This window comes from Malaclemys terrapin, chromosome 9 (genome assembly GCF_027887155.1).
Source record: "Malaclemys terrapin pileata isolate rMalTer1 chromosome 9, rMalTer1.hap1, whole genome shotgun sequence".
Lineage (NCBI taxonomy): Eukaryota > Metazoa > Chordata > Testudines > Emydidae > Malaclemys > Malaclemys terrapin.
Window position 1 is genome coordinate 18186620 of NC_071513.1, and position 17048 is coordinate 18203667.

The 17048-nt window shown below is 42.6% G+C and overlaps 1 protein-coding gene across 2 annotated transcripts in view; it reads left to right on the top strand.

The window, feature by feature from the left end:
- Positions 1-14564, top strand: part of TMEM164 (transmembrane protein 164) — a 91608-nt gene extending 77044 nt beyond the window's left edge. For both annotated transcript variants that reach the window (XM_054039719.1, XM_054039720.1), the window contains 3 exons: positions 2384-2462; positions 8251-8351; positions 8753-14564. In XM_054039719.1, the coding sequence (XP_053895694.1) occupies positions 2384-2462; positions 8251-8351; positions 8753-8956 (384 nt within the window). In that variant the 3' untranslated portion in view covers positions 8957-14564. The remainder of the gene's footprint in view (positions 1-2383; positions 2463-8250; positions 8352-8752) is intronic.
- The last annotated feature ends 2484 nt before the right edge of the window (positions 14565-17048 follow it).

Genomic DNA, 17048 nt, shown 5'->3' on the forward strand with positions numbered 1-17048 from the left:
GGCTGAGCAGGCTGGCGGCGTAAGATCAGCATTTTAATTTAATTTTAAATGAAGTTTCTTAAACCTTTTGAAAACCTTGTTTACTTTACATACAACAATAGTTTAGTTTAGTTATATAATATAGACTTATAGAGAGAGACCTTCTAAAAAACGTTAAAATGTATGACTGGCACGCAAAACCTTAAATTAAAGTGAATAAATGACGACTCGGCACACCGCTACTGAAAGGTTGCCTACCCCTGGTATAAATTTTGCTGAGCTGTTCTTGTGAGAGTTCAGCCTAAAATGATGGTAAATATTGTCCAATTTTCACACCTGAACTCGATCAGAAAAACAGGTATATTTGCCCTTGGAAGTGAACCAGAACTGTAACAATGGAGGCTGTTATGGATCCTGGTGTTTGAATCCAACTCCTCTCTGTCTTCCGCCCCCAAATTTTGAATTTGAAGTTCTGGGAATTTCCTTTCCATGTCTCTCAAGCAATGTTAACATTTAGACTTGTGCTTCTCCCTGTGAATTTTGTTGATTTAAGAGGAGGCTGGCACAATTACGCACTAATGTATAGTTGCTGTATTTTACCCAAATTGGGTGGTTTGAAGTTTACAAGTAAGGTGGCTCTTTAGCAGGGTACAGTTTTATTTTTTCTATGTATTCTAAAGTATCTTGTCTACGAAGTGGGCCTTTCCTTCACTTTTTTTTGCACGGACTTGCAATTTGGTTGTGAGCTTTCTTTGTATGTGCTTTGTCATCCCTTGCAGTGAGTTATACTTCCTTCTCTTTGAATAGCATAGAGGTTTTGTGCCTTACACTGCTGGTAATTGGACAGAAGCAATTTACTGAGGAAGAGCAGAGAACTGGCTCAGCGAGTTCCTCTTTTGTCTTTCTTCCAGGCTGTCCCTTGTCAGGGTTGCCTGCCTGCAAGTATTACACTGTTTTGTTTTTGTATTTGCTATTGGAAAATCTAGACTGCCAGTGCCAAGGGTTAATACATTTGCCACCCCTTCATTAACACATGTAGGTGGCAAAACGAGGCCTCATCTGGAGTACTGTGTCCAGTTTTGGGCCCCACACTACTGGAAAGAGTCCAGCAGAGGGCAACAAAAATGATTAGGGGACTGGAGCACATGACTTATGAGGAGAGGCTGAGGGAACTGGGATTGTTTAGTCTGCAGAAGAGAAGAATGCGGGGGGATTTGATAGCTGCTTTCAACTACCTGAAAGGGGGTTCCAAAGAGGATGGATTTAGACTGTTCTCAGTGGTAGCAGATGATAAAACAAGGAGTAATGGTCTCAAGTTGCAGTGGGGGAGGTTTAGGTTGGATATTAGGAAAAACTTTTTCACTAGGAGGGTGGCGAAGCACTGGAATGGGTTATCTAGGGAGGTGGTGGAATCTCCTTCCTTAGAGATTTTAAGGTCAGGCATGACAAAGGCCTGGCTGGGATGATTTAATTGGGGATTGGCCCTGCTTTGAGCAGGGGGTTGGACTAGATGACCTCCTGAGGTCCCTTCCAACTCTGATATTCTACGATTCTAAACCAATGTAATTGCAGGGAATTGCAGTGTGGCTTTTGAGGACGTGATGGCTGACAATTCAGTTGGAATTTGGCCAGAAATACCACATCATGATTTAGCTCAGGTAGGGATGATTGATTTTTAACCTCAGTCTGGGACAGTCTCTGAGTTAGTGGTGTTGAACCACTGTCCCAGGTTGATGAGATACAAAGTAAATAATGGTGGTTCATTTATTACAGGGACTTCCAACACAGATAATTGCATTGTCTTCCCAACTTTCCCCATGGTTTCACAAGGAAAAGGTGTTCTTCCCTTCCTAACCTAACCTGCTAAGTAGTGATGTTACTCTTGTTATCATTGCTTTTGCCTTCTAGCCTGCAAGTGTCTGCATTTTGGTGGAGCCAGAAGAGAGATCCCTATGCTGTGTATGGATAGTTTGCAACATACTTTGTGCTCACAAGAGATGCTTTCAGAGTAACAGCCGTGTTAGTCTGTATCCGCAAAAAGAAGAACAGGAGTACTTGTGGCACCTTAGAGACTAACAAATTTATTAGAGCATAAGCTTTCGTGGACTACAGCCCACTTCTTCGGATGCATATAGAATGGAACATATAATGAGGAGATATATATACACACATACAGAGAGCATAAACAGGTGGGAGTTGTCTTACCAACTCCCACCTGTTTATGCTCTCTGTATGTGTGTATATATATCTCCTCATTATATGTTCCATTCTATATGCATCCGAAGAAGTGGGCTGTAGTCCACGAAAGCTTATGCTCTAATAAATTTGTTAGTCTCTAAGGTGCCACAAGAGATGCTTTGTTAATCATGAAAAATGCTTATTAATGTTTTCCTTGTTTCCTCAGCTTCCCTTCGAGGTGGAAATTTATTACATCCAGCATGTGATGCTCTATGTTGTGCCCATCTATCTGCTGCGGAAAGGAGGTAGGCCTGCAATCAGTCTGAGCCATATTACCCTACTGATATCTGATAGGTTGGAGTTAACTAATTAAGCACAACCTGTTTCATTACGTCTCCAGTTCTTCTAAGGCAACACTTTGCTTTACCTGCCATTACCACCCCGGGATTATTATTGCTGTTTATTATTTGTTTTGAGGTAGCGCCTAGAAGCCCTGGGTATGGCTCAGCACCCCATTGTGCTAGGTGCTGTACGAACACAGAACCAAAAGACATTTCATGCCCCAAAGAGTTTACAAGTCTGCATCGGCCAAACACGTTCTCTTCCTAACAGACATCCCTGCCACCTTGTGACTTCAAAGACACTTGATTATGTTTTCTTGCCTTTTTGACCAAGGTTTGTGGTAAAAATGCACTTGATTGCAGGAGTTTAATTTTTTAAAAATTTGAAAACTCGAAGACTACAAAGCTATGTAAACTTTTGCCCATGAGTATAGTCGTCTTGGATGCCTCCAAGCATAGAGTACCTGGGGAGAACTGCTGTTCTTAATGAACAGGGAGGGTCTCTCTTGTAGCACTAGCTCCCCAGGTGAATATGAATCAGTCAGTGTAAAGCACTTTGGTTAACTGTGAAGCTTCGAGGAAATCTAGTGTGAGGTATTGGTGAATCAGGGATAGCTCCTTCATTGCCCCCTCCTAACAAAGTACTTTAGTTCTTCTTCGAGTAGCGTCCCTATGGGTGCTCTCCTTCTGGTGCTCGTATGCCTTCGATGAGAGATTTTCGGTAGCAGTACCCATTCAGCCCACACATGCACCCTACGTGCCCTCGTGCCCCGTATCAAGGCTCTATAGGGCTGCGCGGGCAAACCACCTCAGTTCCTTGTCAACTGCCTGGGCTTGAGACTGAGAATTCAGCGTGTCCGCTTCAGTTGGCCAAGCTTGCACTGGCTAGTTTGTTAGCTGGCAGTTTATTTTTTTTTTCCCTAAACCACAGCAGAGCAGGAGGAATGTGAGTTTACACACACACAGTGTCAGGAGGGCATTAGCCTTCTACCTGGATTAGGAAGTCTCCCACCTCATTCGTGTCAATTGCTGACCGATCTAAAAGGTATACGATCTCTACCCGGAGACACTCTAGGTGGATTTCTGAATGTACCATTTCCTGTTCTCAATCTCCCGATATACAATCTCCATTCCACAAGATCTCTTTCTACCTCTGTGATGCTGTTCAAGAAGGAGAGGTTACTCATCCTATGCAATAACTGGAGTTCTTCAAGATGTGTCCCCTTCATGGGTGCTCCACTACCAGTCCTCCTTCCTCTCTGCTTTAGGGTTTCCTCTGTGGGATTTTGTGGTGGAGAAGGAAGTGTAGAGCCGAATGGGCACTGCTAACGAAAATTGCTGATTGAAGGTACATGGGATGCATGCACATCTGAAGTGGAGCACCCACAGGGACGTACATCTTGAAGAACTCCAGTTACTGCACAGGATTAACATTCATTTATGTTAATGTCTCAATGAGTCGTAAAATTGGGAATGTTACAGACTTCTAATTAGTGCACTAGAGAATGGAAAACAAGATGTTTTATTAGCATATAGTCTACATTGTACACAAGAAGCTTAACCAAACTATGCTGTATTCCCATCCTGGGACTCGAGATATTTCCAAGTTTCTGATGTTTCCCTCTTGTGTTTTGATCTCACTGGAGTTGATCTCACTGGAGATTTTGTAGACTTATTATATATACTTTAGCCCATGTAATTCCATATTTGTTTTGCGGCATTGCCTAAGAGTGTCTCTTGGAGGCTCCCTTTTAGTGCTTGATTTCTGGAGTATTTTGTATGGGTTTGTCCTCCATCTACCTGGGACTGTGTCCTGCAACAGGAATGGCTCAGTGTAGTAAGTCTTCTCCACCTCTACCATCCCTGTGGCATTGTCTGGCTCGTGGCTATTGATCAGTTTACAGCTATCTGCTGCCATCTAATGTTGATGTGTGAGCAGTGAACTTCCAGCCTGACACTTTCTGCTAGCTAACCAGACATCTTTTGTAATCACCCTTGGCTGAGGCTGTGAAGCCAGTTGATTCCAGCTTGTTTTACAGTTGGACCCTGTGGTAGCACCCTTTTTACCCGATCGATTAATACCTCATTAACACAGGACATTGAACTATTGTACAATACTTGTGTCCCCGGAGACTGGTTCTTGCCAAATCTATATTATGTCTCTTCTTGGGAAAACGTGAATCCTTGACAAACTTGGTGAGGTCCAGCACAGATAGAACAGCTACAAGAATGACCTAATGTCTGTAGAACCGATGCTAGAAAATTATTTCCTCTTAATATTCTGCCCATCTCATAGCAGATCTGGTCGAAACACTTTTTGACTCAATCACAGGGTGCCTTCTGCTGTAACAATATGCCATGTGGCTTGATCTGTGATCACTGACCTTCAGCAACATGCAGTAATCGGCCTATAATCTATCTGTGTACCTTGGGCAGAAGTTTGTATCTGATTATGATTATGTGCATTATGACCTGGGGAAATAGGTTACATGTGCAGCGAAATAATAGTTCATTGGACTTGGAAGCATATTAGAATGGTGCAGGAGTTTGATAACAGGGACAGTGAGCCTTTCACTTCGAGGTCATCCGTTTTCAGTCTAGCCCATTACTTAATGGCTGTTTAGCTTATGTGAACTGAGTTGGTTGTAGTCCAGTTCCTGGTTGATGCATCAAAAAGTGACAGTCTGAATTTTTGTCTCTAAGGTGCCACAAGTACTCCTGTTCTTTTAGTCTGAAGTATTGTGGCATTGACTGACGCTGGCAGCCTCATCTCAGGGCCATCTCGGAGACACAACTGCCTGTCAAAGTGGTCTTTCAGAACAGGAAAATGAATGGTGTGACTTAGGGAAAGGTTATGCAGGTTCAGCCCAAGCAGCTGTAGTGTGTGAGAGACCGTAAATGTAGAATTCCAGTTCCATTTTGGAACTTTACCAGCACCAGGATATTTTTAAAAATACACCATTCTAGTGATGTAGAAATTGTGTGTGTGTGTGTGTGTCTTCATATTTTGTTCACTCTCATTGTGATCCTGTTCTCTGTGGCAGGCAAGGCAAGGTCACATAACACTGCCAACCTTTCAGCTTCTGCTTTGTGTCTGTCCTGAATGGTGCGGGGGCTCCACCTTGCTCAGGTTTGATTGGAAGGCTGGTGTGATGCTGACTGCTCACACTCCAGTGTCGCACAGTGAGCAAGATGAGCTGCCTTGTCCTGACTGGGAGCTGTGCTGATGAACTTCGGCTTCTAGGGAAATGAGATGTTTTCCTCCTCCTCCCCCTCGCCCTTCCTTCGGACGTTCTGGCACATCATAGATTTCCTTTCCCCCTCTTCCTGTTTAATTAATTTTCTCCCCAAATACATACACCAGTTCTGGACACAAAACGTGTTCCCTTCCCTCCCCAAGGGATTGAACATCGTCCCCAGAACGGAGGCTTGAGAGAGAGAGGTCACACACCCAGGGCCAAATCCTTGACCCTCTGTGTTGTGATGCTGATGGTGCAAAGATGTAATGCTGGTTTAACTGGCCAGCAGCTTGGGGGTTGGAGCAGAGCTGCAGATAGCAGCTTCCTTACCAGCCCTATCCCAGCCCCAGGCTTTGGGGTTGTGTTTGGGGCAGTTCTATACCCTGTTGTTTCCCGACTGCCAGTAATAACACTATACAGCTGAACCGAAAGTAGCATTCCTGAGGCAGCTGTAACTTACTCCTGGTATCAGTCAGTCTGTCCAGCTGCAGGATTGGAAGGAGGGGCATAAAATGTGGTCTAAAGCTACTGTCCCATCCCCATCCTGCTGCCCCTTGAGCTGCACCACGTACGCCTTGCAGACAGCGCAGGATTTGAGCTCAGTCTTGGACTTTAGAAATCAATGTAGAAAAAGTTTGTAAAATGGCGGTGAGGATTTAAATACATGAAAGCAGTGTGTAAATGATTATAACACCTAGGAGAAGACACCATGCCCCATATGTACATGGCAGCTAAATAGCTGACTTAGGGTTGCTTTTTTCTGAGTTGTTGAGGGGGAAGCAGGGTAGATTATGTTTTCTGCTGCATATTTAGTCTGGTACTTGCTAATAAAGCTGGAAGCTGGTCAATAACCCTCTTGTAATTGTGTGCGGATGCTGCGTTGCCTCTGTGATACCATGCCAATGTACATTTTTGCTCAATGGAAACATAAATGAGAAATTCAATTTGTATTTTCTTTGACTCCTCAGTATTTTTTTTATTTTAATTGAAAATGTTGTATGTTAGTGGGGTTTGGAAACCACATTAATTCTGTTTCTGTTCTCAACATAGCACAGCCAGTGAGTATTAATTAATAAATCAGATGCACTGTGCCCGAGAATGCGTTCATGGGAACTCCCAAAGGCTTTCCTGTCCTGTAGACCCTAAATCGTGTTAGTGTGTTTAGCTGCCATAAGACCCTGGTTCAGGCGTGTAAGGCACTACTGGGGAAATGTTACCTTTTCAATAACAAGTGATCTTGCTGAATGTGCAGTTACTTGTTTCTCCAGTGGAGATAAACTCTGGGCAGACACACCCCTGTAGTCTTTTCCATCTGTGGAGTGCAGCCTCCTCCCTCTGTCGCTCACTTTCCCCCACCCTCACTCACCTTCACTGGGTGGAGCTGGGGATTGGTGAGCAGGAGGGAGCTCTGGGCTAGGGCCGAGGGGTTTGGAGTGCGGGAGAGGGCTCAGAGCTGGGGCAGGGGTTTGAGGCATGGGAGGGGGTGTGGGCTGTGGGGTGGGGCCAGGGATGAGGGGTTTGGAGTGCAGGAGGGGGCAGGGAGCTGGGGTGCGGGAGGGGGTGTGGGGTGCAGGCTCTGGGAGGGAATTTGGGTGCGGGAAGGGGCTCAGGGTTGGGGCAGGAGTGCAGGCTCTGGCCGGGCGATGCTTATCTCAGGCAGCTCCTGGAGGTGGCCATGTCTGGCTCATAGGCAGAGGGGCAAGGGGGCTCTGTGCGCTGCCCATGCCCACAGGCACCACCCCTGCAGCTCCCATTGGCCGGTGCTCAGGGTGGGGGCAGCACGCAGAGCCCTTGTGGCCGCCCGTGCCTAGGGGCCACAGGGAAATACTGGCCGCTTCTGGGAATCTGCCTTAGCTGCACTACCAACTGGACTTCTAGCGGCCGGTCACCCAGGGTCCCTTTTTGACCGGGCATTCCAGTCAAAAACCGGGCGTGTGGCAACCCTAGACAGTGAGATGTGATTATACAGTCCTTCGTCCTGTGCATTGGTGGTGCAAGTTAACTGCATAGTTATCTGCAGGTAATTCAGTAACATCCACACACATTGCAGTGTAATTGCCAGTGCAGTGATTTAACACGTCCTATTGTGGTAACTGTTATTTGTTTAGTTCTGTTCACTCTGTAGAATGAGTTGGGCAAAGTGATAACACCTGCTTCCGATGGGTGTAATACTTGAATACCTTGACTGAAGCACCTCTGAAAATCAGACTGTATACTTCTGGAGTAAAATTAACACTCCCTGTTGATTTCTCTTGGCCACAGAAATACTGTTTCAGTGGAAAACAAGCAGGATTAGTGAGAGTTAATGTCTTGTATAGTCTTTAATAATCAAATTAAAATACATCTAGCCCCAAACGCTGGATCAGAAGAAGGGAAAAGATAATGTGTGTATTTCAGGTGAAAAACAAGGGTCTCTCAAGTATTCACTGTCATGAAAGTTAGTTACTAGGTGGAATCACAGTAATTCAGTTAAATATTAATACTTTTTTTTTTTTTTTTTTTTTTTTTTTAAGGTATCTACACTGCAGAACCACTTTGCAATTTCTGGTGGGCTCTGTTATCCACTGGCCTGATGTTTGTCTATCATTTTAGCATCTTACAGATTTTGGGACTGGTAAGTGACTACTCATAAAGTAAACATTTGGGCCAAAGTTTCAAGCTATTTAGGTGCAAATGGGTGCCTAATTTGCTGGGGCAATTATGTGCTCAAATTGGGCAATTGCACATGCTGATAGCTACTTATGGTCATCTGCATGTCAGTCATCCCATTCACACAAACCCATTTTACCATGCACAAATTAAACATGCAGTTGCATAGACATTGAGTGCACAACTGCTTGCCTTACTTCTGAAAATCTGACTGTGTGCTGAATAAATAGGTGAGTGAGAATTGCCAACATATTAACTTGATTACTTTGATTTTTAGGGGAGTTAAGAATTCCCATTTTAGGTTTCTGAACCAATACAGCACAATATAAGATTGATTTATAAACTTGTTATTGTCCCTTTCTGCAGGTCACGGAAGTGAATTTGAACAACATGTTATGCCCAGCCATCTCAGATCCTTTCTATGGGCCCTGGTATCGAATCTGGGCATCTGGACATCAGACTATCATGACCATGGCTCATGGAAAACTTGTAATATTGTTCTACAGTGCTGTCCCCGTCTTTAAATATAGTGTGGATTTGCTTAGACTCCCATCTAAGAAAATAGACTGAAATTTCTCCCTGGGGAGTAGCACTTACAGGAAGCGGAGGTACCTGTATTCATATTGGAGAAGAAAGAGGAGAATGAAAGGACAGTGTGTTAGTGTGTCATGTCTGCTGCTCCTCCCTCCCCCCTCAATATTTCTTGCCTCAAAAGAGCTCTACAATAGAGTGAGGATTTTCTTCTTTCAACTGCTGTTTTTCACTGCCCTTAGCCAATGGCACAATTAGTGGCCTTATTCTGAGAGAAGTTGGTGTTTCTTACATATTTTATGCAGATTACAATGGAACCTCCCTAACCCACACTATATAATTACCCCAGAAAATGGCAGGCTCTGTCTGCATCCCAGCAAAGAGAGTGGCAGTACAGTCCCCTTATCAAGACTTCATTATTGTTTGCTGTGTATCCTTCAGTACATTTACTGATTACATTATAAAGTATAAGAAAAAGCTGAATTCCTCCTCTAACCGAAAGTGAACCAAGCACGATTCGTAATGCATCATCCTGGCTTAACTTTCATTATTTGAATTTTACTAGTTGCTGAGTAAGTGAAGCAAGATGCAGTGGGTCTCCCAGTTTGTGTGAATTAGTGAGGTTCTATTGCACTGCTTTAAGCTGGTTGAAGATAATGGGGAACAGAAGAATCATTCTAAATATTTTTTTTTAACATTTATCTTTTAAATTGGATTATTTCTTTCTCAGCTGCGATGGATCTGCACCTGTGTGGTTTGAGCCCAGCATAGTAACGCCTTTGAGGATGCTCTGACTTGAATGCGTGAAAAACCATCAGGTTGGAACAATTGTATTAAAAAATCAGGCAAGGTGTAAATTGTGATGGGTGGCGTTTCATCTAGTCCTTCAAGTTGCCCCTGAACAGAAAGAAATATGAATTAAAGGGACACTGTCAACCTGGTGTAGACCGAGAAAACAAATTACAAAACCCCACGTGAAGAGTTTTAAACTTCATTTCGTGCTTTTAAAAAATTCCTGCCCTGTGTTCTGTATTGAACAGATGAAGAGAAACTGCTATTCTGGTTTCTCTCTCTAAGCGTCTACACACCATATGCAGTGATTTAAACTAAATCAGTGCATCTCTAGTCTGGTGGCAGTTATATCAGAGTAAAGGTATTCTATACCAGCATAGCTTGTTTCATTTGCTACTATAACAAGCTGTACTGCTAGAAACACCTTTATACTGGTATAACTGCCTCCACAGTAGGGCACTGCACTGATTTAACTAAACTTATTGCAAAAACTGCATGCAGAGATGCAGAAAGAACACGTATAACCGGGGAAAAGCAAATTCAATGTAATCCATTTACTTCAGTTTTAACAATGTTCAGTATTAAGACGTTATACTGTACAGACAAGTGGAAAGGGGGGAAATCTTGACAGTGTTCCTTTTAATTTTTGAAATCTGAGTTCATGTTGGTTGTATTTCAGAGCTGCATCACAGGAATTTGCTGCAAAAAGTGATTTTTGGCTTGCTTGTGTTGCATTGCCATAGCTGTAATAGTATACAGAGTCACCATACCTCTCCCTTCGGCCAAGTTGCCCTGCGATCATGTTCTGAAGTTAAGGTACAGCCATTTATACCTCAAGGAGAGAGCTCATTGCCTAGAAAAATTATCAAAGTTACAGACCTGCATTTTTTAAAATTTTTACAAAGGCAGATTTTGATAGGGGAGAGAGAACACAAATGACTTCTCTAAATAGTTTCACTCCATTTAATTAAATATATATATATTTACAACTGCATTCAGGAGTATCCTGTCAATCTGTATTCTAATTTGTAAACCCTTTTCTGGACACACTCTGTGCCTGGTGGCATATATTAAATATCATGAATAACCTATGCTGCCATCATTAGATAAAAAAGCAGATTTACTCATTGCACAGTTGCGATCAATTTAAATTCCTGTTACCCAGACCAACAAAATGCATGTTCCTGTTCCCGATCTTCAGTCTCCAGCAGGAGTTCGCCTTTGAGAGCTAAGCCCCTGATACTCGCAATGAATATCTGTTTACAGTGTGGCTCTCAGGCCCTGATCCTGCAAGCACTTAAGCACGTTTGACTTCACTCATCAGAACAGCCTCACTCCTACTCCTGTATGTAAAATAAGCACATCTTGCGGAAGCATTTGCAGGAGTGGGGGGAAAGCACCAGTGTTAACAAAGGCGTGATCCTCCAAAGGCAGAGCACTCAACTCCCATTGATGTCAGTGGGACTGCAGGAGGTGATGTCCTGGCCCCAGTGAAACCAATGGAGTTTTTTGGCCATTGATTTTCATGGGCCAGGATTTCATCCAGGGTACTCGGCATATTGCAGGGTCAGGCCCTAATGTTCATGTTGCTAGATATTAAGCAGTGTCCCCTACTTGAATATACGTTATCTCATAGGAACAGCTGAGCTAAATCATACAGCACTTCCTCCCATCCCCTAAGCTTGTCGAAGTTTATTTTGGTTTATTTATCTAGCTAGCAGTCCCTTAGGAAAATGCCCTGGGCCAGACACCCCTGCTGTAACTACAATGAAGTATGTTTAGAAAGACCATTGGTGTTACCACAGGGATGCAGTTGGCCCATCCTTTCAACACTGGCACTATTGCTTGGATTTAAGTTGTCTGATTCTTGCCTTTTTCTAACCCATTTTTTAAAAACGTTGTGGCTACTGACGGATTTTGACAGCTACATTCAGAACAGCAGCAGCCTCCCAGGTTTAAAGCCTCTTAGTATTTTTGAAAATACAGCACTTCTTGCCTACAACTGTGTGCTTCAGGGCCTTCTAATAAGTACAGCCACAGCTCTTTTAGGCCACCACTAGCGTCCTATGATCAAATAGTGAGACTAATGGGGAATTTCAAATGTGTAGCTTAAGGGGTGCCACCTCCATGGCCGGGTATTTACTTGAAGTGCTGAATTTCTAGCTCTTTTGACTGGTTTAAAAATGTAGGAGCAGGCATGGTAATTTTGAGATGAGTTAGTTGGAAGTCGGGGAAGCCCCTAAAGCAGTAGGTCTGCTCCTAAAATCTGACTCTCATTCCTCAGCTGATCTCTTACAATAGACACAGTCTGTAAGGAGCAGCAGAAAGGTGGGGATTGTTCAGTTCATAGGATGTTGGTTTGGATGATAGTGGGCTACTCAGAAGCTGGGCAACTATTAAAATATCCCATGGGAGGGTTACATCACTTCTATGGTGGAAGATTTATTTTTCTCCTATTGAATGGGTGGGTTTTACAAGCACTTATAATAGAGGAGATGATCCTTGGTTGGCTCCTGTTTATACTGGAAATGAAGAGGTGAAGCCAGGAAGTGTGAAAAGGAGAGGAAAGCACAAGGTGAGTGACCAGTCAGTGTGAAAGGGATAGCTTGCCTCTGGCCAGCTGAGCTGCCCGAGACAGATCACTTTGTCTTCCACTAGTTCATGTGTGACAAGTCATCCTCACTACCAAGGAAAAATCACTTATGGTGCTGATAGCTAACGTTTCACCCTGAGAAGGTTATTCTCCATAGTATTCAGACCTCCAGTGACAGGAAAACAATTTGTGGTCTTTAATACTATTGTTTTTCCATTTTTAAGCAGATGACTTGTCAGGTGGGAGCCTGAATATTGTGATAGTTTATTTTTAAAAAACAAGAGGAAGGGGAAAAATAAGAAGCCTAGAAAGGAGAGACAGACTCATAGAAGTGTGGGTCCGGAAGGGACCTCCATAGGTCATTTAATCCAGTCCCCTGCACTGAGGTAGGGCTAGTATTATCTAGACAGATGTGACTGGCTAGTCTTTGTGCCAATGGAATCAATCCCAAACTAAACCTGCCTCTGTTTATCAAGTGCATCCTTATTTTGGGGGTGTCTCCCCCTCAGTGGAGAACTTTGTGTATGTTGAGGGTAAAATTGTATCTTTAAAAGCTAGCTCCAACTATTTAGCAACATAGTGCTCTGACCACTGGAGTGGGCCTTTCTGAGCACATCAAACTCTGCCCTTGTCTCCTCTCTACTCTACAGGAGGAGCCGTTAGTAGCTACAATTAAATTTACTGATCATACAGTTTGTTTATGCTCAGGCTGAGAAGCATGAACTAAAGATGGTAACTCTTCTGCCCATGTAATGTTAGGCAGCACCCGGTGCATGGTAATGGATTCTGGGGCCAAGGCTTTCAGTAGTCTAAGACACACCTAGTTCTATTTTTCAAAGGTTCGGACACACCACTGCGGTGTTTTACCATTAATCTGTTTTTGTCCATCTTCCGCTTAACTGCATTGGACTTCAAACACCAAAGATGAATTTGCATCTTGTTTCTCTCATAGGCTGGAAATTAACAACTCTTAGTCATGTTCAGAAACATTATATATAAATGGATGCAAGGCCATAGCCCCCAAATACACCCCTAGACGTGGTATTAGTTTGACTTCTTAGTGCTTGACAAATGCTGCTTGTAGGCAAAGCGCTTTGCTGAAGCTGGGAGACATGAGCAGTCAGTTCAGTTGTGCACTTTAAGGTTTTAGAGTACCTCAGTGTAGATGTATTCCCCTCTGTCTGTAGCCGCAATCAGGGTTTTGATATTTCTGTATATTTGATAACTGAATGTTTTGTAAAAACCTAAGTGTCTTTCCCTTTCAGAAATGGCTATTTGCAGTTGTTTAAGTACTTGATTCTTTGTCCCAAGTCTTGTCTATAAATCACAGGCATTGGTTTCCTAGGTATTTGTAACTACATGAGGGAAAAAATATAGATGAGTAGTTTTTCTTGTTGCAGTTATTTCCAGTTGCATTTGTTGTTTTATTAGGTGAACTTTTCATAATTTTATTTTAAAAGCAGAGGGATAAAGGGATGCAGCAGCATACAGATGTGACGCTGGGAAAGTTCGTCGTCCTAGTTTTAACAAGGTAAAAAATTCAAAGGGGCATCTGGTATTAGTCCGTAAGCCGAAATGCTGCAGGTATGTTTGTAAACACAAAGACAACTACTTTTTGTAATTAGAATAAAACACATGATGAGATCCATAACAAACAGTTCTTTTGTGACCTCGTGCTCAAGGTGATATTCCTGTAACTCTGTTTTTCTGCTTAGTGTTGTTTGGTTAAAGCCGAGCTGTTTTTAAAATGGCTGTATTTTTCTTGAGGGTCAATTTTATACCTTTTTTTATTTTTGCATTTATTCTGAGTCATAGTTCTCTCAATGCGGCAAGTAGAGCGGTGAGTGCACCCACACTGCTGTTGACAGCCATGCTCTGCCAGGAAGCTGGAATTGCTACATGCACTGAGCTGAGGCACAAAGCTGTCTTTGGAAACTTGCAGTTCCAAGTACCCCACCCTTGGTTCCAACCACCATGTTATCCAGGCACAGGCTGGAACTGCAGGGGCAGGGACCAATGTGGGTGCTCAGCTGCCACCTCTGCTGTTGGTTCAAAGTAATTTGTAAAAGTGGTCTAAATTTTGTAACCTTTTTAATGTGCTAAAACTTGGTTATCAGGTAACATTTGCAGATAAGGGGTATATTTGTGTACTTGGTTTTTTGTATTTTGGTCTGTTTTTGTTGGTCCCTATCTGAGATCCTGCTCATTGGGCAATTAGTTGTTAAATCTTTAATTAAAGGAATAAATATCTTCTACTCTGTACGGGAGCAGTTTTGTCGTCATTTTAGCTATGCCAGGTCCTGAGCCTACCTGAACAATCTTGTTGCCTGATTATAACCAATCATAGGCAAGAAAATTGAACATCTTCCACTACATCCCTTCGTATATTAGAGCACAAAGGAGAGAGAGGAGACCACACACCTGTACTCCTTCCTCTCTATTCACTGTTTAAATCTCCCCTACCCACAAGTGGTGGGTAGAGGTACAGGTGGCAGCAGATACTTTCAAACCTTCACCCTTGAAGAAAATGCTTTTTAAAACTTTGTACGTCTTGTTAGTTACACTCTACCTACCTCAACACCCTCTCCATTGAAGTGGTAGAGCATTCTTTCTAATTTTCTGTACTGTCACGCCAATATTTCACAGTAGTCCTAGAAGAATGACCAGGTACAGAACAGAATATGCACAGGTTTTGACCTAAAACAATCTTTTGGACGTTTTATTCTGCAATATTTTCACATTTTGTCACTGCTGCTCAGCTGCAGTGGACAGGTAAGTCCTAACTTTTAGTTTGTCATTACAGATGACATTGAGCCCTAATTAGCAGGTTTTTATTTTAAAAAAATCCTCACGCTTCATGAGTGGAATGATCGACTACACTTCAGACCAGCTGTGGTTTTATTGCAAAAGCTGTTTAGCATCTTCACTGCAATCCCATGAACAGTATCATTGTGACAGGCTACTATATAACTTGCAAATAGTGTTCATGGAAAAGGAAACTGACAAATCATGCATCTCTATTAAATAGTATATAGAGGCCATCATGAGCTGTGGGTTTCATGCAGTCAAGGAGCAGAATCTTGGGCTGACCAGTCATAATGTGTGAAGACTAAAACCATTGGCGCTAATAACTTGAATGCATAGCTCAAGCCACCAGAGTAGATTTCAACCTATGTGAATGAGAGGCAAACTAATTTACCAAGCTTGAAGTTTGAATAATAACTCGGACAAGGGGCTAAATTAATCAAATTGTTCCCTACCAATAGGTGACCTAAATATAAACAATACAATTGATTGACGATTATAGCTGTTTTAATAGCAAATGTTTGTCAATTTTAATCTGTCACCCAAGAGCCATAGCCTTAGCTCACAGTACCACAGATTTTTTTAAAAAGCAAGTTGCTTCATAGACTGGAGCAGTAATCAAGTGGTGGGGATTTTTTCATTGGTAGGTATAGCCACCCATGAGTCCTTCGCACTTTGGGAATGCACCATTTGGGAATATTACCATGGGGAAAAGGAGAGTGGCTTTCTATTTGAATACTGCAGGATAGAAGAGCATACATATGTCACTAATACTACTTTGTTAAACATGCCTATATACAGGTGACAAAATCTGGTAAATGCCAAGATGGAAGCTTTAGTCAGGTATGGTAAGAATGGGATTGACTGCCAGAGCATTACCTATGTATATGGGTCGCAGAACGAGGGGAAAATACTTAGTATTCTGCATACATTGAGTGATTCTTTTACTTTAGCAACAGCAGTCAAAACAAGTCAATTCCTGTGTATTAGTGATGAAGTGAATGTTTGTGTAAAGGCTTTTTTACAATCTAATGACTACTTACCCCAAACTGTCCTGTGCCCAGATCACGATCACTCCGTTACTTCCCCAAGACACACCCCTGCCAGAGATGGCATTTCTATTAAACCTTTCTCCCCTTCCCCCCCAGCTAAAGGGTACCTCCAAAGCCTTCCTGCAGAATGTCCAGATGTAAAACTGCTAGGAGTTGGGGAAAGGATTATTAAACAGTTTTAAGGTACAGTTCAGACTAGATTAATCCTTCATAGAAACAAAGTATTAAAAACAGATTTGCTGCTTGATGCTATTAGTCACAATTTTGAAAGTACTACGGTGATGTCAAAAAAGGTAACATTTACTTACTCATCTAATTTTTCATTGTCTGAAGTTGGGACCTGATGTTCTGTGATCCATTACAACTGGGTTATTTCTCCAAGTCCTCCAAGTGCAGAAGCGTCTTTATTTTAAAACTCTCTCTAGCTGTACAATGTACGCCAACAGGTGGAGCTGTTCAGAGAACTGTAACTCCCTAGCGAACTGCCCTAACTTAGAAGACACACTATACATTCTGATTATTAAACTTAAAATATTAGTATTTCCAGACAGGAGACTGCATCTACTTACTTTTTTAGACAAAAAGTGGAAATGAAGACTTATGGCACAGTCAGAGCCCAATTTGAGGGAATCCCAAGATTTGTCCCTCTCTGAAGGAATACTCCAGGAGGGAAAAAAGGAAGGATCAAGAGTTCCTCTCCAACTGGCATTTAATGCAAAATTGGACACTTTGGAGGCGGTCTCATGGAGCCCACTTAAGAGAAGGAAAGATGACAGAATATGTAAATTCTACTCTTCTGCCTTGTGGGCAGCTGGTGCTCTATGAGCACTACAATTGGGAAGAAGCCAATCTCCAAAAATGGGGAGAAACCTTCAACCATCAAGGAAAT